The following is a 27281-nucleotide window of genomic DNA, read 5'->3' on the forward strand; positions in this document are numbered from 1 at the left end:
GCGTTAACTAGCCAGCTAGCTAACTAGGGGGGCTAGTTAGCTAACTTGGGGACAGTTGGATAGTTAGCTAGCCGTGTCCAAGTTTGCTAACTAGCCAGCTAGCAAACTAGGGGACAGCTGGCTAGTTAGCTAGCCGTTCCCTAGTTAGCTAACTACCCACCTGACTAACCAGGGGACAGCTGGCTAGTTAGCTAACTAATTCCACTGGGATTTAGCAGCGCTGGTTCTCACTGTCCATACGCTACCTTAGCTACTACGGTAGCATTATTGACAGACAGCATTATCTTTTTCAGCAGCATCATTAAATATATATTTTTACTAAATCAACCCCATGAACAATTCTGACGTCTTCTGTCCGACAGTTAACATTTGAATTGTGCGGTTTTTAGCGGCGTAACTGCAACCATCGCTTCGAGCTACAAAGCCAAGATGGCCGCCGTAGAGGGTGACGAGTCACTGTATTTGCCGCATGTCGGTGTGAACGGTGGATCAGGCTCTGAGACGCACAGTACTTGTTATTTCTGTTGCGATACGGCTCAGCATCACTTTTATCTTTTGATTGTTGTGTTTTTGGTGTTCAAACCAATCAGAGAAGATTCCTTTTCAAATATATTGATTATCAGCTTTACAGCAAGTGTAAACATCACAAGCTTTTCCACAATTCCTCCTTTAGAAACGTAGAAACGGGCATAAAGGACGTTAAAATAGGAACGTTAAGACTCAGACTAGTGCCATTGTGTTCTTCCTTTTCCTTTAATCGAGCCCGTCCATGTTAGCCAAAGGGTAACACATTTTCTTTTGCATAATTTATTCCATAATGTGTGGCTTTGCGCAAAATCTGTACGTATACACACCATTAATTATGTGCCTAATTTTGTATTTTGTTTATATTTTGCATATTTGTGCATCCAGTAAATGTCCTGTAATATCCAGACCGAGTCTAAAGGGAACGTCACTGTTGTTGTTGTTGTTGTTGTTTTGTGCAAATGTATTCTGTGTACATGCAGATTGTGCATCCCATGATGTTCCATAATGAGACATTTAATTCATCATTTTTATTAATAAATGTATTTGCATCAATAGCTGCTGCTTTTGCTTGTTTTCTGAGCTGGATTGCGGGCGATCAGAGTGTGTGTGTGTGTGTGTGTCTCCATCTGAGTGTGTGTGTGTATCTGTGTTTGTGTGTCTTAAATAATATTTCCTTGTTGTGTTGCATGTTTTAAACACACACATTGGGATCAAAGTGGATTTCAAGGTCGTTGCTGAAGGACACTTTGACCTCTGGAGCTAGGATTTAAACCACCAACCCTACAACTAAGTTGGATGGCGATGCCCTTGAGCAAGGCGTCCACCAGGTGTGAGTGTGTGTAACTGTTGTTGCTCCTCAGGTACACACAACATAAAGGTTCACCAGGCACAAGAAGACGAGCGGTGAACGATCAGTGCATTTTATTTTTCCATCACAGTACAAAAATAAATTAAAATGAGCAGAAACGAACTGAAAAAAAGTTTCAATTACAGGAACAGCTTTTTTGTCTTTTTCACAAAAAAAAGATTTTTAATTTTTTTTTTTATTGAACCTCATCGACGCCCCTCCCTCCCTCCATGTCCATAAGAAAACATGTCACACACTCCTGTACAAATAAAACGCGGCCATTCATTCTCTCTCTCACACACACACACACACACACACACACACACACACACACACACACGCAGCCATCGAACGCTTCCCTTTTTTTAAGTTCTCAGCCACTGTTTCGTTTTTTTTTTATCTACAAAGTACGCAACAAGATACAGAAAAGAATTCAACAGAAATCTCCAACTTTCACTTGAGTCTTTTTTTCGTATTTCAGAAGCATTTGAAAGCATTTTCTCAAACTAATCAATGATGCAACGTGGCGGGAGGGGAGGGGAGAAGGGAGGGGCAAATGGCACATTTCAAGTGAATCGAGGGCAGAAAGAAGAAGATTCAGGGTTTCTCCTTGATGCCCTTTAACCCAAATGCCCCGCTGTTATTTCCTGCTGCCAGAAGCCCAAAGTGTGTGTGACTCCCCCCCTCACCCCTCGCGCCTCCCCCATCCTCCCCCTCCATTGTGCCAGCACAAACCCTCCCGATGAGCTTCCCCTCAGTGTGCAGTATCTGTCTACGCACAGCGTGCTGCAGGGATGACGTAACATCGGACCAACCAGGAAGCTAGCCGACGGGAAAATCAGCTCTGTAGCGGCGACTAACATAATGTCCGGCAAGATAATCCCCAGAAATTAACGCCGCTTTATTTAAGAGTTAATGCAATCAGCAGAAGTGCCTTAAAGCTGCAGTATCTCTCGTGGCCACCAGGGGGCGACTCCTCTGGTTGTATAGAAGTCTATGCTTCATGTGTTAAAGCTGCATTCTCTCTCCTGACCACCAGGGGGCGACTCCTCTGGTTGTATAGAAGTCTATAGAAGTGTCTCTACTTCGCTCTTGATGTATTCCCTCAGTAAACATTGTAAACATGAGTTTATGTCTCAATCTCTAGTTTCTAGTCTTCTTCTATACAACGTGATGATCATTCAGTACATTATGGTCTGTCAGAGTCAAACAGCAGGGGATGCTTTAGGGGCGGGGCTACAAGGTGATTGACAGGTCTCTACGTCACTTCTCACTTTCGTTCACTGGGTTGCAAAAAAAACCAAGATGGCGTCCAAAACGCAGTCCACAAGTGTGCACTTCTATGGCGAGCGACCACGTACTTTAGGATGCGTAAAACTTCACATTTCACGGGCGTGATATTCAGCTCGTACCTCTAACCAAAAACACATTTAAAAAACACTTTGACTTCCTCTCAAGTGCAAAAATGCTGACTCATCTCAGGGGTTTTTTGAGGACTCATTCCTGCAGCAGTCTGGAAGTGAGATGGAAAACCAGCACGCAAACGTTTCTGGATGGAAATACTAGAAACTATCTTTAGCTGCAGCTGGTTTCAGTCGGGTGGTGTTTTCTACCAGTGGCTGTGTGATGGTTCTCGTGGAGGTCGCCTCGCCCTCGCCTTCGCTTCGCCCTCATCTCGTGACGCCGAACAATCCTCTCCGATATGCAGCCGGCAGGTCAAAAGTCTTTTTTGAGGGTGTTTTGTCGTGAGAGCTCGATGTTGTCGAGGTGTCCTTGATGACTTTGGCGACGGTCAGATTCAACATGGGTTGTTTTTTTTAATTAGGTATTCATCGATATATAAATCCCTGCAACATTCATTTGCATAAACCAGATCAATCTTCATTCCCACCAAAGATAAGCACACCTTTGCTCCTCGTGTCCTTTTCCCCTTTTCAAAGTCTCTCCTTTCATTTACAATAAATGTGCCTAAATAAATACATAAATGGCAATAAATTAGGTGTCAGTAAGTTAGTTAGTAGAAGATGAAAACTCCATCCCGTCATTCAACAGCTGGACAGACGTACAGAGTCCTCAGACCTGTGGGATGTCTCCATCGGCGATATGGCACTGTTTTAAACATTATCTACGCTGAATCGTAAGCACAAAATCAAACGTCATTCCCAAAATATGGACAAGAAAAGTAGAAAAAACAGGAATTCCTCTGGTAAACAAATAGCCTATTTTAGCAAGCAGAGCTAAATAAACTAGTGTCACTTTGTTCACAGCATTCTCTAATGCAGATGCAGTTGCTTTACAAAGTCAAAAGAAGAGAAGTTAACAGTTTGTTCCTTTCTTTCCTTTCCCCCCGGAAAAAAAAAACGCTGTAAAATTGCATGGCACACGTGCAAAACATTACATTTCTAAGTAAAAAAAAGAAGAAGAAGAGAATCCAAAGAAAACTTGTTCCAGAAAAAGCAATAAATAAGCCGCCGTCGGTGCGAGCCTCCGGTGGAGAAAAACATCCATTAACTTGTTTTACTTATTTTTTTCTCGTCTAGATGAAAGCAAGCGGGTCTTTCTGAACACCTTGTAAGTCCCACAATGCAACGTTTTGCCTCTCGTCCACAAAACAGGAAAAAAAACACGAAAATATGGATCCGGCGACCATGTGCTGCCCCCTGCTCGAGCCAGGTGGGGAGGAGGGAGGGAGGGAAGAGGGGAGGGGTTCGTCTGTGATGTCAGAAGGTTGGCCCTCGCCCTCCTGCAGCACGCCGGCGTCACATCGACAGGAAGTCCGAAGGGCTGCCGCCGCCGCCGCCGCTCCACATTCGTTGCTGTAGATGTTCGCTTCCTCCGCTATGAGAGTCTGTCTTTGTGTCTGAATTGGGGGAGTTTTTTTTGTGGTTTTTTTTTCTCTACGGTTTTCAGTTTTTCATATAGATATATATCTGTAAGTTAGCAAAGGATTCATCCAAGTCTGGCATTTTTGTTTTGTTTTGTTTATATATCATTGTGCCAACAAAAAAAAAAAGTTCACTCAGGTTTTTGCAGGAAAATCCATCTGCTCGCTCGCTTGAAAATAGAATTTAGCCTTTGTGATGTCACACGTCTTCAAGAGGCTCTTTCTTTTTAACCCCCCCTGTATTTAGGTGACGATTGCCAACGTTACCCCTCCCTCCTCTCTCCCTCCCTCCCTCCTTCCCTCCCTCTTCCTCCCTCCTTCTGGATTCAGTCTCCCTCCACACGAAGTCGTTATAAATGTCAAACACGTCCTAATTGGCCTCGTCCCACTTCAGCGTGGACAATAATGAATAAATAGCGTCACATATCATCTTCTAAACGTGTCAAAATGCCAGACTGGAGTGCCCCTCCCCCCCACCCTCCCATCCATTAACCCCTCATCCCCATCCTCCCCCCCTCACCGGTCCAGGCCGATGAGCAGGCGGCTCCTCTCCTCCTCCTTCTGGCTCTCGTTCTTCAGGTCGGCGAACACCTGCGTGAAGTAGTGCGGGTCGGAGTTGATCTGCAGCATCTTGGCGCTCATCAGGTTGATGATGGACAGGCAGCGGTCCCAGAAGGTCTCCTTGGAGCTCTCCACCAGGAAGGGCTTGAGCGGGTAGGAGATCTCGTTGCCCATGTAGGAGTAGGACAGGTAGAGGCAGGTGAGCAGCACGGCCTGCAGCTCGTGCTCCGTGGCCACCTCGGAGGACACCACGTCGCGGCACAGCATGTACACGAACACCACGTTGGCCGGCGTGATGAAGCCCTGGTCCTGCCAGCCCTGCAGCAGCAGGGAGCGGTCCACGCTGCGCAGCCACAGCACCGGGTCGGTGGGCGACAGGTGCTTCAGCCGGTAGCAGCGCCGGCACAGGAACTCCCCGAGGCAGCGCAGCAGCTCGCTGGTGGAGGCCTGGACGATCACCCGCTTCGGGGTCCCGGGGGCCGCGTTGGAGTTGGCCAGCGGCGCCTTCTTGGCGGACGACGCCGGGTTGTTGTTGTTGTTGGAGGCCTTGGTGAGCGCCGGCGTGCTCTGGTCCTGCGCGAAGGTGGACAGGTTGGCGCACGACTGCGACTTCTTCAGGTTCTCGTTGTTCAGCTGCGCCACATTGTTCTGGTACGGCCCGTTGGCGTTGGGCTGCACCTTCTTGGAGCTCTTCTTCTTGGCCGACACGGCCACGATGCGCTTCCACGGCAGCACGTTGATGAGCGAGTGGCGCTTCAGGTTCTTGTCCTTGGCGTTCTTGCTGTTCTGCACGGCCGTGTAGTGGCCCACGGTGGCCGGCCCGTCCTCGAAGAGGGCCGCCTTCCGGTAGCTGGGGGACAACGACAGCACGGTTCCCATGGTGGCTGCGGGAGGATGGGGGGCGGGGGAGGAGGGAGGGCGTCCAGGGGCTTCAGCCGCACTGGGTCAGGAGGGGTCCTGCCAGGGGGGGGGGTCCGGAGGGTCTCGAGGCCTCTGGCTGGGATGTCCCGGTCCTCTCTGAGGCGATAACGATCACCTCGTACTCAAAACCGTCTCCGTTGGCGTCGCCCGATGGCCGCTGCTGGAAGCAGAGAAGATCAATAATCAGAAAATAAAACTGATGAAGCAGCTCATACCTCTGGATTATCCAGCGGTGTTTTGCCAAATGTACACATCAAATGTCACGGTCATCAGCTCCGCAGCGTTCCCCCCTGCATGTGGGTTATCTGACCGTATAGCTCGGGCTCATTAGCACTATTGATTTGACTCGGTAAGTGGAATGGATCAGCCTCATTCATCCACAGTATAGATCCCTCCTTGCTGCAGGTGATCAATGTAATAAGCGTCCTAAAAATATGTGAAAACCCGCTGCAGATTACAGAGAACACAAAGAAATATAGCAGCGGCCCCACGTTGAATGCAATGTGCTGAATTCAGGAGCGTTTGGTAGAACGAGAGAGACACATTTTCATGGGCAATGGCCGACGAATCAGAGTGAACCTCGCCACCCCTTCACGCTAAAATGGAAGACATAAACACCTTAATAACAGGTGAAGGTCGCACGCTGAACAGCACGCAGCCAAGGTCAAACAATTCCCCCACCCATTAAAAGAAGATAAATCAACAGAGGCGTGTGTGTTTCTTTCATTTCTCCCTCCCTCCCTCCCTCTTCCCTCCCCCCGCTGCGGCACCAGCGCCACCGTCGATGGATCGACTTTGCCCGCTTTGGAGGCTCGATCCCCTCATTCCATCACCCCGTTATCACCCGCATTCATCTCGGGGGGAGCAGGAGGAGGAGGAAGAGGAGGAAGAGGCATTCCAAGACATGGAGCTTTTTTTTATTTGTGGGAAAACCAGAGGATGCTTCAGGAGCGTCTGCGCATCGGGAGCTCTCCGTGGTGCTGAAACGAGACGGCGCGTCTGCGTCGACATGAAAACGCTGGCCGTGAAAGGCGGTGGCTTAGAAATAAAGAAAATCCTCCTCGTTCCCCTGTTTGATCCCGTTGATATGTCATAACACACATCGGTGCATTTAGATGTTGTTTTTTCAACGTTTTGACACCTTTTTCCTCATTGCGCATTATCTGTTGTTGTTGTTTTTTTTGGACGTGAGAGATTTTCGCCAATCTGAGCCCGTCACCGTTTTCAGCACCAAATCTGTTCCGTGAATTGAAAAGAGACTCACCAGATCCCCTCAGCGAGGTGATGAGTGCGCCGCAACGATGATGCTCCGCGTCCCGTGTTTTCTGGTCCCTACAGGACGCGATTTAAAAACACAAAACCATCTCCGAGGAGAAAAATATCTGCAACAAAGAAAGAAAGAAAAAATAATCCAAGTCGAGGCCACCCCTTTTTAATAAAAAATATATTTAAAAAAAAAAGAAGCAGAAGCGTTGGATGAACGCGGTGCGCAGACGATGGGAGGCAGTTGTGGAATGGATGCCTGGGTGAAGATGTGCTGCTGGTCCTCCTGGCCGCGAGAGATGCGGATGCTGAGGGCTGATGTTGTGCTGTGTGACTGCGTGGAGGAGGGTTTGACGCAAAGGCGGTGGTGGGGCGCCGCTCTGCGCTCGCTGCGCGCGGTGAAACCACTCCGCCTGTAGCCGAGCAGCACACATGCAGCTCACATGCAGTACACATGCAGCTCACATGCAGCAGGCGTGCACATGCAAACATGAACCCATGAACTCCAGGGATGTTGTTTTTACTCGCACCAATCAAATCAACACCATTCATAAAGGGAGTCGATAGCAGCCTTATCTCATTGTTTCACTCTCCTGCTTTTACAGTAATCTCATTTACAGTATTTATGTTCCTGTTGGGGGCTTTCCTTGTGTCCATTATGATAAATTGTCTTAATGCTTTTCCATTTGGGCAGATATTGCTGCTATATGTATCCATTATCTGAATGGAATTACCCTTGAAGACCACACACATATTTATTTTTACAATGTAAAGGCTGATTTTCATTTATTGTCAAAATATTAGTTCTGCTATCATATTTTGATGCTACTGTTTAAATTAGGATATATGGGAGGATAAACACTGTTGAATATTAGAAATTATTCTATATATTATTCTATATATTATTCTATATATTGGCTTTGGGAAAACACGAGTAACCTGCCTCTGCGATATATAACAATTAAATTAATTTATTCATAAATGGATGCAGCATTTTTTTTTTTTTAATAATAAATAGGTAAATAAAGGCACGATTTTTTAAAATAGTGTGTGTATGTATATATTATGTTGTGTGATGTGTCGAGCTACTTGGACCTTGAATTTCCCTTTGGGGATCAATAAAGTAATTATCTATATCTATCGATTCAAAGTCTAGATTCAGTAACGTTATGTTTAAATTAATATAGATAATAATACATGATTTAATAAATGTATTTAGTTTCTCCCATTACCCCATAATAACAACATAACTGCATATAATCGCATAGTAAACACACATCCACTGCATAAAGGAGCGTTTCCTCAATAGAACTACATTTCCCAGACACCCTTTAAAAATCCCGGCATTCAAGTAGCGTGCTGACGTCACGACAAGCTAGGTAACGCACGTAATTTTTCATTCAAGCAGCATTTGAATAAGGAAAGATGGCGGCCGCAGCAGTGGTTGAGTTTCAGAGAGCCCAGTCTCTCATCAGCACGGACCGCAACGCATCGATCGACATTCTCCACTCGATAGGTAGGTGATCGGCGCAGGGCTTTTCCATACCGGACGCTATTCGCCTAACCGCCGGAGTTCACGATATATCGGCCGTTTGTTGAGCGGGCGGCGTTAGCTTCTCTCCGCCGGTGCTGACTCACTGGGTAAAGGCAGCTGCTAGCTAGTGGCTAGTTAGCTACGATGCTAACGGTAGGCCCCTCGGCGTGAAATACGTCGGTGGTGTTCCCGTAATGTTGTGTGTGTTCTTTCTTAATTAAACGCGGTCACTGTCTCGTGTCGTGTCTTTGACCTCCGTGTCCGAGCTCGACGGAGGACTGTCGCGTCGCCGTGAATGGTGTTTTTGCGAGCGACGTCTCGGGGCCGCTTGTGTGGCTCATTCTGGGGGTTGTTGAGTGGTCGCCCTGCGAGCCGGACGGTCGCCGGTTCGATCCCAGCTCTCGACCCCATAGTTCACATTAATGTATGTCAAAGTGTCCTTCACACTGGACTCTCCAGTGAAAGGTACTACGTATTGGTTATATACAGAGGCCAAAGTAACTTTATTATGCAGGTCAGCAATACAATAACAAAAATATACAAAATAAAAAGGAACAATGCACAATATATATACAACAAAATGTAATGTGACGAATGTAATTAAGTAGTTTTTTTGTAGCTTGTTGTCAAAAAACCTTCAAGCCCTTTTCATCAACACAGTGGTAATAAGTTGTATTTATTGTTTATAAATGGGACGTGTGGTTGGCCAATGTTGAACCATACCCTGCTTAACGTGGCTGTAAACAGGTCTTGTGTCCCCAGAGGCTCGCTGTGCTCAAAGTGCCTTGTCACCTCACCTCGGCCCTGTGGCTGTCGAGCTGTCCGGCTTCACAGTTTATTATCCCTCGGGCTATAAATGGCGTGTCAAAACATGGATTGTTGCCCATAGTAGTTGGGTGTCGGTAAAGTAAATGTATTATCAAATTGACACTGAAGTATTTAAAGTTTTGATTATAAAAGCAAAAAGCCGGTTCCTCCTCTCTGCTTCATGTACTTCACGTATGTTTTGGACTGTTGGTCGGACATAGAAACTCTTTTCTACGAGAACATTGTGATTTTTCTTCTTGTAGATTAAATTATATTTCCATAAATCTAATTGTTAGTTGTCAAATTGGTGCGTGGACTTTAGTATTGAGTAATCCTGAGCTGACGTAAATACAACAGATGTGACATCTAAAACCAGGAATGAGTCACATTGTGTGTGTGTGTGTGTGTGTGTGTGTGTGCGTGTGTGTGTTTGTGTCACGTTGCCAACCAGACTGTTAAACCTTTACACATTGCATCCAGCAGCCAGGATACAATTTGTAAATATGTTTTCTGACGTCAGCTTGTCGCCGTTTACTGTTCGCAGTGAGGAGAGATGTCCAAGAGAACGATGAGGAAGCCGTCCGGGTCAAAGAGCAGAGCATCCTGGAGCTGGGCTCTCTGCTGGCCAAGACGGGACAGGCTGCAGGTACTGCAAAACTTTGTCTACAAACAATCCAAAGGAACTAATCATCTCATATTTGTACCTTCTAAAACATTTGTCGTTGCCGTCTCCAGAACTCGGCGGTCTGCTGAAATTTGTGAGGCCTTTCCTGATCTCCATCAGCAAGGCCAAGGCGGCCCGGCTGGTCCGCTCCCTGCTGGACCTCTTCCTCGACATGGAGGCCGCCACGGGGCAGGAGGTTGAGCTGTGCCTCGAATGCATCGAGTGGGCCAAAACCGAGAAGAGGACCTTCCTACGACAGGCGCTGGAGGTATGCGGGCGTCGAGGAGTAGCTTGATATGCCACAGCATATGAAATAAGATAGTCCTTTATTGGTCCGGCAGTGGGGACATTGCAGGATTACAGCAAGCAGACAGTTAAAGTGCACACAAGAGACACATAGTGAAATATAAGTAGTAATATAAATGAACAGCAAAGAATCCACAACAGCGATATTATATATACATACATTTAAATAAAGCAATATCAGCAGGCCTCACTGCTAGAATCTGAGGGGACATGTTGCCCACCTTCGCCCCTTCAACTGGGAATAGCTCATGTAGAAGATACAAGTTGCAGCACACAGCTGGATGTTACTGACCTGCAAATGAGCAGTTTGATCACATTGTGGAGGCGAAAGTAAAAGGTTTTTGCAGAACAGCAATTACGCTGTCAGAGGTTTATTTTTTTGCATTGTTTGACACTTTGATTGAGTATGAGGCGGAATTATTTAATATCTTAGTCCCCCTCTCACCCGACCCGAGTTAGCGTTGACACGCAACACCGTTCATGATGCAAACAAAAAGGGATATTGCCAAATATAAATAGCCGCTGTGGGTGGGATCAAATTGACCGTGTCCTGAGTCGGGGGATGTGGACGCTGTGACTCACGGTGGAGCATTTTGTTGTTGCTCGATATGCAACTCACCCCTGTGGCTTCACTTCAGAAATGAAGACGGGAAACTTGATAAACGGGGCGAAGCAAAGTTGTGAACTTGCCAGCAAAAAGCCACAACGAGAGATAAGCGACGACACACTGCCACCTATGATGATGATGATGATGTCGCTCGGCTTACAGCAGCCAAAACGGGCTTTAGGGCAAAGGGACTGCCAGCAGGTTCACACTCTCACAGCCAGGAATATCTTGAGCTTTTTAGGCTGAATTCCAAAATCCAGGAACAACGAGGTTCTATAACGGATCCGTGTGTGATGATCCTCAGACGGGCCGTGTTGCCTGAGGACACGCATCATGAGCAATGTGATAGGAGTGGGGGAAAGTAAAACATTCACAGGAGACTTTGAGGTCAGGCTGAGAGAGAGAAGTCTTCATGCACTGAGATCCACCTTAAATCATTGAACAGCTGTTTGAATGTGTCCGTGTTTCCACGCCTGTCCGTAGGCGTGATATCATGCAGAACTTGACACCTCAAGTTTCTGCTCAACACTATTTTTTTTGCACCTTTTTAACATGTTTTTCTCCAAAGCGTATCCCCAGCTTTCAAGTCAAAGGATTATCACTCGTACACGTCAGTTCGAGCAGTTTCTCGGGGGGGAAAATGTAGGACGAGTTTGTCATTTATCTTGTTCTTCTATGGAGCGCGTGAGCGGCGTTTCCACGTCTTGCTTTTGGCGACGCGTCGCTTCATAACGGTCAACCTGAGACGCATGTCAAGGACATGTTTTATTTTGTGTGTGTACAGTGTGATTAAAATCAAGCGTCAGGTCAGCAGGTTTTGTTTTAATGTTTGCTTCTCCGTCCCGGAGACTGAAGATGAAAGTTAGAAGCTATAACGTCAACAAAACATCTCTTCCTTCGGTATGAGATTCATGGTTTCAGTAGTTTTTAGTACAAACATATGGAAGTGCGGGTAAAAATAGGAAAACAAGGAACATGTTGCCCATCAGCCTGGAAAACAGTCTGTAATGATCATGTGACGTCACATGTGTTGCTTCCTCAAGCTGGAGGTCAACGTTACGGCTCCTGTCTTTTATTTGTTTGTCGTTCAGTGCCATGAAACCTGTGTGTTAGTCAATAGAGATGTGCTCAGCTGCTCTCTGCTTGTCTTAATAGTAGTCTCTCTCTCTCTCTCTCTCTATCTTCTTTCAGGCGCGACTGATCTCGCTCTATTTTGACACCAAAAGATACCAGGAGGCCTTGGCGCTCGGTGAGTGCTTGGAGGCAAAACATTCGTAGCTTTTTTTGGTAAACGACAGCATCTGTCTTCTGCTTCTGAGCCTCGGCAAAAAGAGGCTGACGGCTCATAAATAAAGTCTTTGCAATGCAGTTAGATGTGTTTCACTAAGGATGAGAGCACAAAAAAAGCACAAATCACTGCACAAACTGCACATTTATCCCCGAGATGTTTAGAGTGACATCAAGTCTCGCTCGTTCTCGTCCCCTCAGGCACCCAGTTGCTCCTGGAGCTGAAGAAGATGGACGACAAAGCTCTTCTGGTCGAGGTCCAGCTGCTGGAAAGCAAGACGTACCACGCTCTCAGTAACCTGCCCAAGGCCCGCGCCGCCCTCACCTCGGCCAGGACCACCGCCAACGCCATCTACTGTCCTCCCAAGCTGCAGGCGGCCCTGGACATGCAGTCAGGTCAGAGTTCAGAGCATTTGAACACCTTTCAGATGCAACACAATTACTTATCGACTACTTTAAATCTGTTAAACAACCGACTTGTATTTGTGAAACTACCACCAGGGGGCGCCAGGCAGGTCTGAAATGTGTACAGACTTAAAAATACTGCAGTTTATTATTATTATTATTATTTGATGGTGTCACAAACAGTTAATACTCTTCAATCCACTCTTTCATTCAGAAAGAAGTGTGTGTATATTTGTGAATCAAATAGTTTAAATCAATCTCACATAATGTTATTTTATTAGACAATTATTTACTCCATGTCAGTACTTACTTAGTTGATGAGCTCTGAGGAAAAGGGAGAAAAGGTAAGTACTAAGATGTGTTTATATATTTTGGTGGTAACCGTCGCGCTGCCTCCTCCTGCAGGGATCATCCACGCGGCGGAGGAGAAGGACTGGAAGACGGCCTACTCCTACTTCTTCGAGGCCTTCGAGGGCTACGACTCCATCGACCACCCCCGAGCCGTCACGTCGCTCAAATACATGCTGCTGTGCAAGATCGTCCTCAACCTGTGAGTCCAGCTCTCACACTTGAACCCTCCCTTGAGCCAAAACGTCCATCACTAATGCTTCTGTTGCCCGACTGTTTCAGACCAGAGGAGGTTCAAGGCCTGATCAGCGGGAAACTGGGTCTGCGACACACCGGCCGAGAGGCGAGTACCAATCACGCTCCTCTCAAAGCAGCGACGTCATCAGCTGTTCATGAACATCCATACACCGTTGCACAGGAAGTCGGATATGATGATGCAAACTATTTGAGCTAAATGAAGGAGAAGCTCCTTAAACTAATGTCTGCCTCTTGTCTACATTAACACAATTACATTCTATAGTAGGCAGTAGACTTATTTTTCTGTCTTTTGTCTGTGGTATATAATTTAATTGAGCTGGTTTCTGTAGAATGACTTTCACTCTTTATCTTTACGTGTCGTCCATCCAGACAGATGCAATGAAATGTGTCGCCCAAGCCTGCAAGAACAGATCATTAGCAGACTTTGAAAAGGTATGAGCGGTTCATACGGTCATGGAAAAACCTGGAAAAGTCTTGGAAAGTCCTGTAAATGTGTTTTATTCATGTGTTCATGACATTCATTTATGCTGAGTTTGAAATAAAGTCATGTAAATGTGGTTTAAAGTCATGTAAATGTGGGTTAAAGTCATGTAAATGTGGGTTAAAGTCATGTAAATGTGGGTAAAAGTCATGTAACTGACCGTTGTGCGTCTCAGGCCCTCACAGAGTACCGAGCGGAGCTGAAGGACGACCCCATCATCACCACTCACCTGGACATGCTGTACGACAACCTGCTGGAGCAGAACCTCATCCGAGTCATCGAGCCCTTTTCCAGAGTACAGGTACGAGCGTCTCTCTCGGGGTCATGAAGAAACCGTAATATCTTTTTTCTTATTGTTTTAGTAAAGACATGACTGAATATTTCATCTTTCTCTGCTGTTTTCAGATAGATCACATATCAAGTATCATCAAACTGTCAACGGTACGTGTGTTTGCAGTATTTATTTTTTTTAAATCATCATTTTTAACTCTTTTAAAATGTGTTTTTTTTTAATTGCCATTATTTTTCCTTTGACAGGGGGACGTTGAGAGGAAATTATCACAGATGATTCTGGACGAAAAGTTTCACGGTAACTGGGATTGATCCTTTTTAAAATAGGAAACGCTAGATGTGTGTGTGTGTGTGTGCGTGTGTGACGTGTTTGTGTGACGCTTTTCCTGTCGCGCAGGAATCCTGGACCAGGGCGAAGGCGTTCTGATCATCTTCGAACAGCCGCCGGTGGACAAAACGTACGGAGCAGCCTTGGAAACGATTCAGAACATGAGCAAAGTCGTGGATTCACTTTACAACAAAGCAAAGAAGCTCACATAGGTAAAACAAATACTCTCTTGGTCATGGAAAACCTGGAAAAGTCATGTAAAAGTGTTATATTCATGTGTTCAGTCACGCTGAGTTTGAAATAATGAATCTGCTTTTTTAAAAAGAGGCTCAAAATATCAGCAGCATACATACAGGCATCTATATAAATGTTTATTCTTTTAATCAAACTATTGTCTCATTCATTTGAGTCATTTAAGGTTTACTGTGTGCTTTGAATCCTCATTGTTAGTTTAAATACTACATTTTATCACTTTTTACTGTTCACACACACATTTCACTACATGTGTAATCATGGAAATGTGGTTAAAAGTCGAGGAAATGTGGTTAAAAGTCGAGGAAATGTGGTTGAAAGTTGTGTATATCCGTTGGTCACAATGTGTGTGCACGCTGCATGAAGAGAAGAGTTTTTCTTCCTCTAATCGATCCGTCTTCCGTCCTCAGAGCCGACCGATGGCCGTGCGATGGAGGACCTGCGTGGGTTTGACGAGCGAGTGTCACAATGTCAGAGGACGAGGGAGAAGCGACGGAAAAGAAGTCCCACAAACTGCAACCAACAGGATCCCCCATCATCATCATCACCATCATCCCTCCTCTTCCTCCTCCTCCATGGACAATTTCATCACTTCTCTTGTTTTTGTTTGTTTTAGTTTTTTCCCTGCCTCCCTTTTTTTCTTTTTTTTGTTGCTTTTGATATGTCTTCAGGATACTCAGCGGCCAAATCAAGGGCCATCAGGGAATATTGTACTACCACAATAAAACACACAAATAAAAAGATTAAAAGGTTTAAGAATACATATATGTTTATATCTGCTGTAACAGTTCGGCTCGCCAGAGCCGACTTCACTGCGACCTCAACGGTGACCTCTGCGGCCTCGGACTCTGCCTCTCCTCCTCTTCCTCTTCTTCGTCCACATCCTTCAGAAGCACCGCCGTTTTTTTTTTTTTTTAAAGGTCGGGACACTCCCTTTTGGATACTGAATTTTTCGTCGGAAGAGCTCCCCTGCCCCCCCTCACTCTTATTTCTGCTTTCTTTTCGTCTCCTCACCATATCAATGCCAACAGTTTAGTCCCCCACTGTGTTTCACATATGTATTAAACTCACTTTATTTGGTTTTTGTGTTATTTTTTTGTTTTTAACAACAAAAAAGCAAGCGAGAGAATCAGATGGTTGCCACATCGCCCGCCCTGGTTACGTCCGTCTAAACACAAAGAAACAGACCGGATGCCATTTCACCACTTTGTGCCACTTTTTCGGGCGCTTTCGGGAGGGCCGAGGCCTCCGAGCGTCCGACTGAGCGGTTCTCCATTGTTGGTTCCTAGCGCTTAGCGTTGGTATGCTAGCAACCAAACAATTTGTATGGTTTTGATTTGGTTTTACATTTTTTTTTGTTTTTGTTTGTTTTTCTCTTATAAAAGACATTTTCAAAATAAATATTTTGTATTTTAAGGATTTTGTCTTGTCTCTTGCAAAAGGGAAGAAATAAAAATAAAAGATTTGCTGGTGGTCATTTTGGTGGGATAACTTGTTGAACAGCGAGAGTTTGAGAAGACGGGATTTCACAGCAGGAGCCTTTTTTTTTTGTTGCCGACTATGAAACACAGAGAGTCTCTTCTTCTGCTGCTATTTATTTGTCAGTAATTTGAGAAAAGCCATTCATGAAAGGGCATTAAATCAGTTAAACAGACAGATTTCAATTGTCTTATTTGCATGATGACCCCAAAACATGTTTTTAAAAAAAAAAGTTTTTAAGAGTTATAACATGAACCACATCAACAGGCTTAGTTCTAAAAAAAAAACAACTTTTCCTCATTCATGAGAGCAGATTAAATGATCTTCACGCCTCTGTGTTCAAGTGAGAAACACAAAGTAAAGGAACTCAAACAAGAGTTCATATTCAAGTTTTTGCCTCCAAAGGTACATCCTGTACCCAAATAAAGATTTTTACCTCACCTTTCTAATGCCAACTACATTTCTTTTCCAATTATATCCACACGTTACATTTTTAGAAACATTAACGTGTCTCAGTCATCCACACGCTCCAGTCTTTACAAACCAGCAACATATTTGCTTGTTTTTTTTAAACACTCAAAGTAAAATAAAAACATACATACAGTATATATATTTGCATGTTTTTTATACATCTAAATAATCCAAATAATTTCCAAGCAGATTTTTCAACTTCAAAAACAGAAATTCATGAGATTGGAGAAATGACGAACAGTTATTGTTATACAATATTTATGTTTTGGTCCATTTGCAAAGTATTCGTGTAATAAGTAATATAAGTACACTACTACGACCTAATGGCTGCTAAATCAAACACTTGTTGCGACTTTAATCTTAGATAAAACCATATAATATGAAAAAAATATATATAGGAGTATTCAATATATTCGTACAATTTAAATAAAAAATTTAAAAAAACGGTATTTAATTATTATTAAATATATATAAATGATTAACCTATTAATATGGCATCTGTCTTTATGGTATTGGGAAGAGGGTTGTGAGGCTACTGCGTGACATTTTATTAATTTTAATAAAAAAGTAAAAATAAAAAAAACACAACTCGCGAGTCGCGCGCCAAACCCCGCGAACCACTTCCGGAATCAGTCACGTGGTTCGGCCGTTTCGCCGCGTGAGAGTTGTGGCCCCGCCCACGATGTGGGGGCGGGGCCACGTGGTGGGCGTGGCTAAGATATTAAAGGCACAAAGAACTTTCATATACCAGAGTACAAAACGAGTTTTGACAAAGCGATTTCTCGAAGTGAAAGCCTCTCCTTTCATCTTGAAGATAGTTTCGATACACCTTTGAAAGTTCGCACTTGGATGTTAATATTCCAGAAGACACATTGAGCTTTGAAATTTCACCAAGAGAACGTTTCTCTTTTCATCGCAAAGATAGAATAGGATACACCTTTATTAATTATTCTTTTTTTCTATTCTATACAGTAATCCTTCAGTCATAATGGGTTCAGAATCTTCCAGACAAATTGTTCGATCTGCAGTTGCTAAACTGAACGTTGCTTTCGACAAAGAGCTTGCAGCTCAAGCATTGGCGCGCGCCAAGAAAGAGCCCGTTAGCACCAGCAGTGTCGGCATCCTCACCACTCCGCTGTTTGCTGTAGCGAGCACCAGTGGCTCCGACAAAGGCCGGTGGTCTGAGCTGAGTGAAGACTCTGAAGAAGAGGAATTTGTTGAAAGTGTGCCGGAAGAGCTGTGGGACAGGCACAACTGTTCTGTACTTGCGACCTTTCTGGTCGAACGGCTCATAAAAGATTCCGCGGTGCAAATGTCCAAGAACAAGATCGGGAACTTCGTTGAGGCCGTGAAGGAGCAGCTCTGGGACGAGCGCCAAGACTGGGTTGTTTCCGCCAAAAGCGAAGGCTGCATGTTGAGGATCGCCATGGCCGTGCACGGAGAAGTTTTAAACACTGTTGATCCCATGGACCCGGGCTTCCGTACCGCAATAATACGTTCGATTAGGAGGCACATGGAGAGGGCAAAAAGTTCCATTGACCCTAAATACGTCTGCGTTAAAAGGTCTGCTCAACCAGACACTCCACAAGCCGCTGATGTTGCTGAAGATGACAATGAAGAACTAGGCAGTGTAGAGAAAGCTGAAAGTGGCAATCAAAAAACACACAGTATTCAAACCACTGTGGTTCAAGCTGCAGATGACTGCGACCCAGGAAGGAAGTGGAATAAAAGCAACTGCTTGGCTCTAGTCACATACGAGTTCGAACGGTTAATTGCCGAATCCTCAGAGGAATTGTCAGTGGTTGACTTCGGCCCCCTGATAGATTCCCTGAGCCAAGAACTCTGGGATGGCCTCCCAAATTGGAACATAATTGTCAAAACAGACGAATGCATGTTCAGGATTGCAATGGCTGTGCGCCAGGACGCGTTGAAAAGGGTTGATCCAAGAGATCCGGGCTTCAGTGAGGCCATGTTGCAGTCATACAAGACGCACATGAAGAAGGTGGTTAAAATAGCCAATAAGCCCTCCATGCTGAAAAGAGTCTTTAAGGCCGTAGTCAAGACAGTTGTTTCCTGCTGCTGTCCCCCTCCAGAAGATTAGTCCCTGGAGCTCTTTTTCAAAGTGATTTGGTTTTCCAGTTCTTCTGAGTGATTCGGTTTGAACACATGCGTGCACATTTGGTTAGGGTGTATGTTTGCAACCCAACCAAATTGGCGCCCCCTCCCCCTGTTTTCCAAGTGATTTGGTTTTTCAGTTCTTCTGAGTGATTCGGTTTGAACACATGCGTGCACATGTGTATCTAACCAAATTGGCGCCCCCTCCCCCCTGTTTTCCAAGTGATTTGGTTTTCAGCTTCTAACAAGGGGCATGTTCTGGTTATTTCTGAGTGATTTGGTTTTCAGACAGTCATGCACCCGAACATGCACCCCTGCATTCAACAACGGCAGCACGGCAGTGACAAGAGGAACATCTCAACGCTGATTGGCTGACGCAACTGTGACTCATGCGTTTTTGCAGCCGGAGTTGGGAAATTTCAACTTGCGGGTAGACAACTCGCGCCTCAACCCGAGTTTGCCACGCGGCCAGCGCGTCTTTTGTGCTGGCTTAACGCGTCTGTCGCGCTGCCTGCTGGGAAATACGCGTCTCCGCAGCTTCTACGCAGCTGTGCATTGACTTTGTATGTAATCTCGACGTGCGTCGAAATCTTTACGTGTTCGGTGTGAACACATTAGCGCCCCCCTCCTGGGCCCTGTTTTCCAAGTGATTTGGTTTTCAGGTTCCAACGAGGGGCATGTACATGCTTTGGGTTCTTCCGAGTGATTCGGTTGGAACACATTCATGCACACTAATGCCATGTTCACACCGAACGCGTCAAGATTTCGATGCGCGGCGAGATTACATGCAAAGTCAATGCACAGTTGCGTAGAAAATGCGTAGACGCATATTTTCCAGCGGGCAGCGCGCCAGACGCGTTGAGGCAGTACGAAAGACGCGTCGGCCGCGGGGCGAACTTGGGTCGACGCGCAAGTTCTCGACCCGCGAGTGGAAATTTCCCAACTCCGGCGACAAAAATGCATGGGTCATAGTTGCGTTAGCCAGTCAGCGTTGAGACGTTCCGCTTGTCACTGCTGTGCTGTGCGGTTTGCATGTAATCTCAACGCCTGTCCCGTGTATGTTTGCAAACTAACCAAATTGGTGCCCCCTCCTGGGCCCTTTTTTCCGAGTGGTTTGGTTTTCCAGTTCCATCAAGGGCCATGTACATGGCACAGGTAACTGCCGAGTGATTCGGTTTCAAACCACTTTATAAATCATTCATAAAATGAATGATATACAAATGTGAAAATTAATTGAATATTAGTTTGTCTTTGTGTTTGCAGGGAAAGACATTTTTAACAACTTTGTTCTGCCCCAAGGTTGGGGAATTGGCACCCCATCCTGGGCCCTTTTTTCTAAGTAATTTGGTTTTCCATTTCCATGAAGGCACAAGTAAGTGCCGAGTAATTCGGTTTTAACCAACTTCATAAAACATTCATTGAATGAATGTAAGCTAATAAAAATTTTGAAAATTAATTGAATATCAGTTTTCTCTTGTCTTTTTATTTGCTGTTTGGTTGCACAGATAAAGATGTGTTACTCTATAAGTCACAACAAGGTCTAGTTAATTAATTTGTTTCTGCACTATGCAGTCCCACTTTTTTAATAACCATGCATTCTGCTCACACTGGGGCATTCTTTGCATGATATATTTCTAGACTGACTGTGTCTACTATACTTGGTTCTCATCGTTCCAAAAGGAAATAAACAGAATCCCTCTGTATTTCATATAATAATGCGTTATTCTTCTTCAAATAATTCCCTTTACAGTTTTATTGACTTAAGTGTGTGTTTAAAGATGTAATATATTCTTTAAACTGGCTCATGACTGATTTAAAGTTAGCCCGTAAAGGAGTTTTTGAAGGGCTTTAATTTTGAAACTCAACACCAGAATAACTTGATTGTCTCTGAGTGACACGTTCAAGTTGTCTACTAATAATCCCAAAGGTAAATTACTTCATAACTATGCCGCGTTTCCTTTAAAATCTAATCTGAAATGGATGAATGGGATTTTGTTTTGACTGCAGCCATACTTCCACCGCGGTAGCTTCCTGCCAACGTTGTGTGCGTGATGACGTCAGGTCACGTGGGCTCTTTACACGTCGCTTTCTCGTGTTTTTGCCGTTGGTTCTGTCAGCGGAGCGGCGCTTGAACCGGAGCAACACGAAAGCAAAAAAACGGCACCATGATGACGGACCGGGTGAGTTTGTTTGAACTTCAATACATTACCTTAAAGCATACTAATGCCTAACGTGCACTTTAAGGAAAAAAAGTGTATTTTTAGACACGTTAAGTGAGTTTGTGTGGCAGAATCAGAACTTGGTAAACAACCCGGAAGTGGAATAAAAGTATCTTATGACCACGTCGTTGTTGATGGTTTTAAGCTACTATGTGTAACAAGCACCGAGCAGCTAGAGATACCCAATTATATAATTGTCAATAGCGTTATAAACTTGTGTATATATATATATTTAAACAAATGTTTCTCAGGGCTCTGTTAGCTCCCATTTAAAAGGCTAAATGAATGATGGCATTAAAGGAAGTGCAGCTACATTTAAAGGGGAAGAAGAAGAAGAGCAGTAAGATGAATGAAAGTAATGTTAAACTCTCAGTTAACTCCTTAAACATCAGTTAAGTAGCTGAAGTTCAAATTAAGGGTTGTTTTCATGGTTACACCATGCATCTGTTTACAACTACGTTAGATTTAGCTGACTCTTTAATCCAACTTACAATAAGTGCATTGTTGGGCATTGCCACTGTTGAGTACAGTGAGAGGCACATTGGTCACCAGGTCTGTTTTTCTTTGTACTTGCCACTTTACGGCTGAAAAAAAACAACCTTCAATGGTTTATTTACAATTCACTAAATCTGGAGTAGCAGCTTTTACATAACCCCTCATCTTTCTAACGCTGAATCTATCAACACTACTTCCTCGGCCCCTTTTTTCCAGATAATGGAAGCGGCTCGATGCCCAACAGACGAACTCTCATTGACCAACTGTGCCGTCATCAATGAGAAGGAGACGCAGTTTGAACAGTGAGTGGAAGGATCGCTGACAATCTGCAGGTCCCACTACTTCTGTAGCACAAACTTAATCCTTTCTGTCTCTGTTTGGCCGTTCAGTCATGTGACTGTGCGCAATTCAGCCCACACGTACGTGTTCACCTTGAAGAAGCATCCCAGCGTGAACCCCGGGTCCATTGCCTTCAGCCTGCCGCAGGTACGTTTCCGTGTTGTTGTTCTTTTTTAAGAGCAAAAATGTCGACCGCCACGAGTTCTCAATGGTTGCTGCGTCACCGCTGAACAGTTTCCTGCAAGTATTATCAAGAGGGATTGATTTTGTTGAGAAGTTCTCTTGAGTGTTGTGTGGTTTTCTGGACGGCTCTTTGCACCCGACCCTCTTCGCTTGTCTCAATCTGTCTGTCACTGCTTTTCCCTCTCTCTCTCTTTTTTTTAACGCCTGCTCTTCCTCCGTCTTTACGGCAGTCTCCACGGCACACAGGTACAACCGTAACCTCCTCCAGACGCTCTTATTTCACCACAAGATTGAATAAGATTCAATATTCTCAATGGATTGACTCATATTTGACACGTCAAAGACAAAAAAAGGAACGAGTCAACTGACAGCTTAAAGATGTTTGATGTATTTTTCTGTTGTGAAATACGACCGCGCCGCAGAGGAACGTTACACTGATGTCTGTGACGCGTAGTGTGTAGCTGTCTTTAGTTCCAATAACTTAGCTCTTCTTGGATAAATGTATTGTCCTTATTGATAATTAACGTGTCCTAATACAAAAGCAAATGAAGGAACTAAGTCAGTCGCTGTTCTTTGGTTTTTCCTTCGCAGAGAAAATGGGCCGGCCTCTCGATCGGCCAGGAGGTTAGAGGTAAGAACCCTCACGTGAAGCAAAATAATGTTCTCTTTTTTTGTGTTTAATCAACGCTATGATGGCACCTTGTAGTTTTCATTAATATCTTTGAGGCTGAAGCAGTTGCTGGATCTCTTGTTGAGAGGAGAAGCGAGGAGTCTGCAGTCAAAGACGATATAAAACAAGTCAATTTAAAAAGTTTTTTCAAACCTTAAGTCATAAATGAGCGCCCCAAATATTCTGCTGATGAGTCCAGAACGATGCGAGATGATAATCCAGACCGTGTTGTCTAATCTCTAAACCTCACCACCTTGTTTGTTTCTTCACCTCTTTACAGTAACAAACTACAAGTTCGACAAGTCCAAGCAGTGCATCAACGCCGTGACGGTGGAGGTCGACTTCCTGCAGAAGAAGAACGTGGACAGCAACCCCTACGACTCCGACAAGATGGCCGCCGAGTTCCTCCAGCACTTCAACAACCAGGCCTTCTGCGTCGGCCAGCAGGTGCTGCAAGGGTTTCACTGCCGACGCCTGGAGCGCAGCACGTTTACACCATGCGTCCACAGGAGGAAAACGCTCTTTGCGTTCATGTTTACTCGTCCATTTGTTTTGTTGTACTTTATCGTGTTTTCTGTCCTCGTCTCTGTTTCTCTCGTAGTTTGGGTTTAGTTTCTGTGATAAACTGTTCGGCTTGGTGATAAAAGAAATGGAGGCCATGGACCCGAGCATCCTGAAGGGAGAACAGTCCTCTGGCAAGAAACCGAAGGTACCGCCACTTTATTATTATTATTTTTATACGCAGCATGAAAGTCATTGATTGATTTATTATTAAATGATATTTTTGTATTTATTTAAAAAAATTGTACATAAACGTTTTTTCTTTTTTAATCATAGATAACAAATGAATAAATGCATATTTATAATAATAATACAAAAATGTGTTAAAAATATAATTGAATGAATATAAATAAAGAATAATTATATAAAGAATAATTATGAAAAAAATATTGGAACAACCACGTAAATCCATCTGTATGTAAATACTTCTCTTGTGTGTGTGTGTGTGTGTGTGTGTGTGTGTGTGTGCACATACACATCCTTTTCATACATTCTCGTTTAAATGAAACAAAGAACTTTTTAAATTCTGTAGAAAATAATCTGTAGTAATCTATATAAATTGTTGATGTTTATTCAGTCTGTTTTCCCTCAAATACTACTACATTTGTCCAAAAAAGTCAACATTTCCATCCTAAATATTTATCAGTTCTCAACCGTCGGTACCTAATTTTCTTTTGACACTTTGGAGTTAATTGATTTCATTGAGACGATGGATTCAGACCTCGTTGATCACTTTGATGCTTTCTTCCCTCAGATCCAGATCGGTTTGTTGCTGGGAAACAGCCAGGTGATTTTTGAGAAGTCCGAGACCTCGTCCATGACTCTGATCGGTGAGTGTCAACAACAACAACAACAACAACAACGACAACAACAACAGACGGACGGAGAGCTTCTGAAAGTGCTTTTTTGTAGCGATTCACCTCTCGGTCCAGCAGGTGGCGCACTCCCCTCATTTCTGCTCGCCGCTCCACAGTTTGTTGGCCACCTGACGGACAGTTTTACCTCCATGTGATGAAATGTTCCACTTCTTTGGTCACTAGGATCGTTTATTTAACACGGCGGTCGAAAACAAAGCAACACTCCTGAATATTCCCACAAAACAATGATTTCCAGTAAGAAACGTTGCGGTTTCCTGGGAAATAACCCAAAATAATGACTTGTTTTTCAGCTGAATCATACATATTATGATGTTTGATTCAAACAGGAGACTTTTTATGGATTGAATCACCAGAAAACATGCAACATTATAAAAGGTTTTGACCCCTGGTCCCCATGTGAGTCGATGGAAGTGCTTCTCCTGTGAGTGAAGTGTGTGTTTGTGTCTGCAGGGAGAGCAAAGACCAGAGAGTCTCGCCAGTCCATCATCAGCCCGGACTGGAACTTCGAGCGCATGGGCATCGGCGGCCTCGACAAGGAGTTCTCTGACATCTTCCGCAGAGCCTTCGCCTCGCGAGTCTTCCCTTCAGACATCGTGGAGCAGATGGGTGAGTCGCTCACAGCGATGTATTATAGTTATAAGCACTCGTAAATATTCATAATCTTTCATCACCGGCATCATAATGCTTCCCGTAGCTGTAACACATTGTAATCATGTATTGATGCATTATAATGTGGCTGTAAGCTACTCTTAAGTAGTAAATGAAACATGTAGAGTCATTTTCTTATAGACTTCTATACAACCGCCCCCTGGTGGTCAGGAGAGAGAATGCAGCTTTAACACACAATTTGGTTAAGTCATAGAAATTTAGTTGAAATCATGAATATGTGGTTTGAAGTCATGAACATTTGGTTAAAAGTCAATAAAATGTCATAAAAAGTCCTGAAAATGTGATTTAAAAAAAGTCATGAAAATGAGGTTAAAAGTGATAGAACTTTGGTTAAAAGTCATAGAAATTTGGTGGAAAGTGATAAAAAAATCCATTGTTCAAAATGTGTATGAATCACACACACACACGCACACACAGATCTCGTAGTCTCTGGAAAAACCTGTTGCAAAAACAAACCCTCGTCGGCTAAAGGCCGGCGGCGCTGCGGGGGTCCAGCGGCAGCGCGAGCTGACCTTTTCTAGCCGGCTGCGCTCGTATGTGTGTGTGTGTCTCTGTGTGTGTGTGTGTGTGTGCGGCAGTCGGCCTTTGCGGCCAGCTGGCCGCCGTAATGAGATGCCGGGCCGCGATAGAGCGCCCCCCCCCCCCCCCCCTGCCTCGCTAAAAGGTAGCAGCTGTAATTGACAGGCGGGGCGCGGCCGGAGCGGCGCTGACAGTCCTGCAGGTTTCACCTCGACTCCCCTCTGCTCCCCGAGAGGTGAAGCGGGACAGACGGACGCTTCACCGCTCGCTCACCCAAAACAACCACACCATGTTGTGCTGGAGAAGCTCCTCCCCCTTCACCTCCACCTCCCCCCCTCACCTGTCATCCCTCAGCAGAATGGCAGCTCAGATGCTTATCTCGGGCCTCTCCATTAGTCTGAGCTGAATGTCATCAAGCAGGTGCAAACGGCCATTAAGGAGCGGCAGAGTCTGCACACTTGATCTTTACGGAGAAGGAAAGAAACAAACTCACCTTGTGACGCTCTGGCAAGAATTCACCTGTAATAATGAGTTTGTATTGAGTTTCATTAAGAAGACACAGACTTTACAACGCGGTCCAAATACAGAGAAATGTTTAAATACACAATATTTAAACATTTATTACATACATTAAGTTATGACGCAACAACAACAGATACATATGACACATTAAATATTATGTTAGTATTTTACTTGATTTCATTGTGTTAAAAATTGTTTATTTTTGCAATAAAATAATAATACAATTGATTAAATTCTTTGAAAACAACATCATAGTTTACATTTTGTATGTGTATATATTTTGAATATATATATATATATATATATATATATATATATATATATATATATATATATATATATATATATATATATATATATATATATATAAGGTGAAGTTATTAAAAACATATTTTCAATAATTAAAGTACATTAATATTAAACTAAAGGAACGCAAATCCAGAACTTTCAAATTTTTTTTATAATGCTTGTGTTTCTGTATTGAACTGTTTTGAATTAACAATAATTCCTACAGTTAAAAAGTTCAATTTTATTTTATATTTTTGTTGTTTTCATGACTGTAATAACACAAATGACTCCAGCCAATAAGAAAGATGAAGGAGAAGAGGAATAAAGGGTTAAATGTGATGTGAATGCGAGCACGAGACTCTTAAACGTCTTCTGATCGGGACGCTTCTCTCCAGTGTATGCTCTTCATAACTCTGTGTGTGTGTGTGTGTGTGTGTGTGTGTGTGTGTGTGTGTGTCCAGGCTGTAAGCACGTGAAGGGCATCCTGCTGTTCGGGCCTCCGGGCTGCGGTAAGACGCTGATGGCGCGGCAGATCGGCAAGATGCTGAAGGCCCGCGAGCCCAAGATCGTCAACGGCCCCGAGATCCTCAACAAGTACGTCGGCGAGTCCGAGGCCAACATCAGGAAGCTGTTCGCCGACGCCGAGGACGAGCAGAAGAGGGTGAGGGCGCGTCATGAGCGTTTGTCTTCGTTTGATCGCTTTTTAAGTAAAGTTGAGCTCTATGAGAGGCTCAAAATATCAGCAGCATACATACAGGCATCTATATACATGTTTATTATGTTAATCAAACTATTGTCTCTCATTCATTTGAGTCATTTAAGGTTTACTGTATGCTTTGAATCCTCATTGTTAGTTTAAATACTACATTTTATCACTTTTTATAGTTTTCACACAGATTTTACGACATGTTTAGTCATGGAAATATGGTTTAAAGTCATGGAAATGTGGTTTAAAGTCATGGCAATATGGTTTAAAGTCATGGAAATGTGGTTTAAAGTCATGGCAATATGGTTTAACGTCATGGAAATGTGGTTTAAAGTCATGGAAATCCATTGGTCAGAATGTGTATGGACCCTGTCTTAAGTGAGCGTCGTGTCGTGTTGTGTTGTGTCGTGCCGTGTCGTGTCGTGTCGTGTTGTGTCGTGTCGCGTCGTCTCGATACCGGCGACGCGTCGGCCCGTTGATCAGATAAAAAAGTTGAAGATAAACATTTCATCCGTCTGAACAGAAGGAAAACTAATTTCTCCAGGAGCGGAGAGATCTGCCCTTTAGCCAGACGTAGCTGTAATAACGCTGGTGA

At 44.1% G+C, this 27281-nt stretch overlaps 3 protein-coding genes across 4 annotated transcripts in view; 2 read left to right on the forward strand and 1 right to left on the reverse strand.

The window, feature by feature from the left end:
- Window positions 1–4768: 4768 nt before the first annotated feature.
- Window positions 4769–7357, reverse strand: cdk5r1b (cyclin dependent kinase 5, regulatory subunit 1b (p35)). 2 transcript variants are annotated; one of them, XM_068582621.1, is made up of 2 exons: window positions 7006–7357; window positions 4769–5898 (listed from the first exon to the last, which is right to left on the reverse strand). In XM_068582621.1, exon 2 carries the CDS (start codon window positions 5697–5699, stop codon window positions 4776–4778), a length of 924 nt encoding a protein of 307 aa, XP_068438722.1. In that variant the 5' UTR covers window positions 5700–5898; window positions 7006–7357; the 3' UTR covers window positions 4769–4775. The 2 variants fall into 2 exon arrangements, with proteins under 2 accessions (XP_068438722.1, XP_068438721.1); XM_068582620.1 differs by having other exon boundaries at window positions 4769–5901.
- A 1026-nt stretch (window positions 7358–8383) lies between these two features.
- On the forward strand, window positions 8384–15321 carry psmd11b (proteasome 26S subunit, non-ATPase 11b). Its single transcript, XM_068583847.1, has 13 exons — window positions 8384–8520; window positions 9890–9991; window positions 10081–10277; window positions 12114–12171; window positions 12411–12605; window positions 13020–13164; window positions 13245–13305; window positions 13590–13652; window positions 13877–14002; window positions 14107–14142; window positions 14239–14290; window positions 14390–14532; window positions 14983–15321. Exons 1-12 carry the CDS (start codon window positions 8430–8432, stop codon window positions 14530–14532), a joined length of 1269 nt encoding a protein of 422 aa, XP_068439948.1. The 5' UTR covers window positions 8384–8429; the 3' UTR covers window positions 14983–15321.
- Window positions 15322–20731: 5410 nt separating this feature from the next.
- The window catches only part of LOC137789573 (vesicle-fusing ATPase-like), a 15383-nt gene continuing 8833 nt past the window's right edge, over window positions 20732–27281 (forward strand). The window contains exons 1-9 of the mRNA XM_068583285.1: window positions 20732–20817; window positions 21568–21653; window positions 21741–21837; window positions 22465–22504; window positions 22824–22990; window positions 23145–23252; window positions 23859–23934; window positions 24433–24588; window positions 26442–26641. Coding sequence (XP_068439386.1) covers window positions 20803–20817; window positions 21568–21653; window positions 21741–21837; window positions 22465–22504; window positions 22824–22990; window positions 23145–23252; window positions 23859–23934; window positions 24433–24588; window positions 26442–26641 — 945 coding nt within the window. The 5' untranslated portion in view covers window positions 20732–20802. The remainder of the gene's footprint in view (window positions 20818–21567; window positions 21654–21740; window positions 21838–22464; window positions 22505–22823; window positions 22991–23144; window positions 23253–23858; window positions 23935–24432; window positions 24589–26441; window positions 26642–27281) is intronic.

This window comes from Clinocottus analis, unplaced genomic scaffold (genome assembly GCF_023055335.1).
Source record: "Clinocottus analis isolate CAN_PGR_092001 unplaced genomic scaffold, fCliAna1.0.p SCAF_19, whole genome shotgun sequence".
Classification (NCBI taxonomy): domain Eukaryota; kingdom Metazoa; phylum Chordata; class Actinopteri; order Perciformes; family Cottidae; genus Clinocottus; species Clinocottus analis.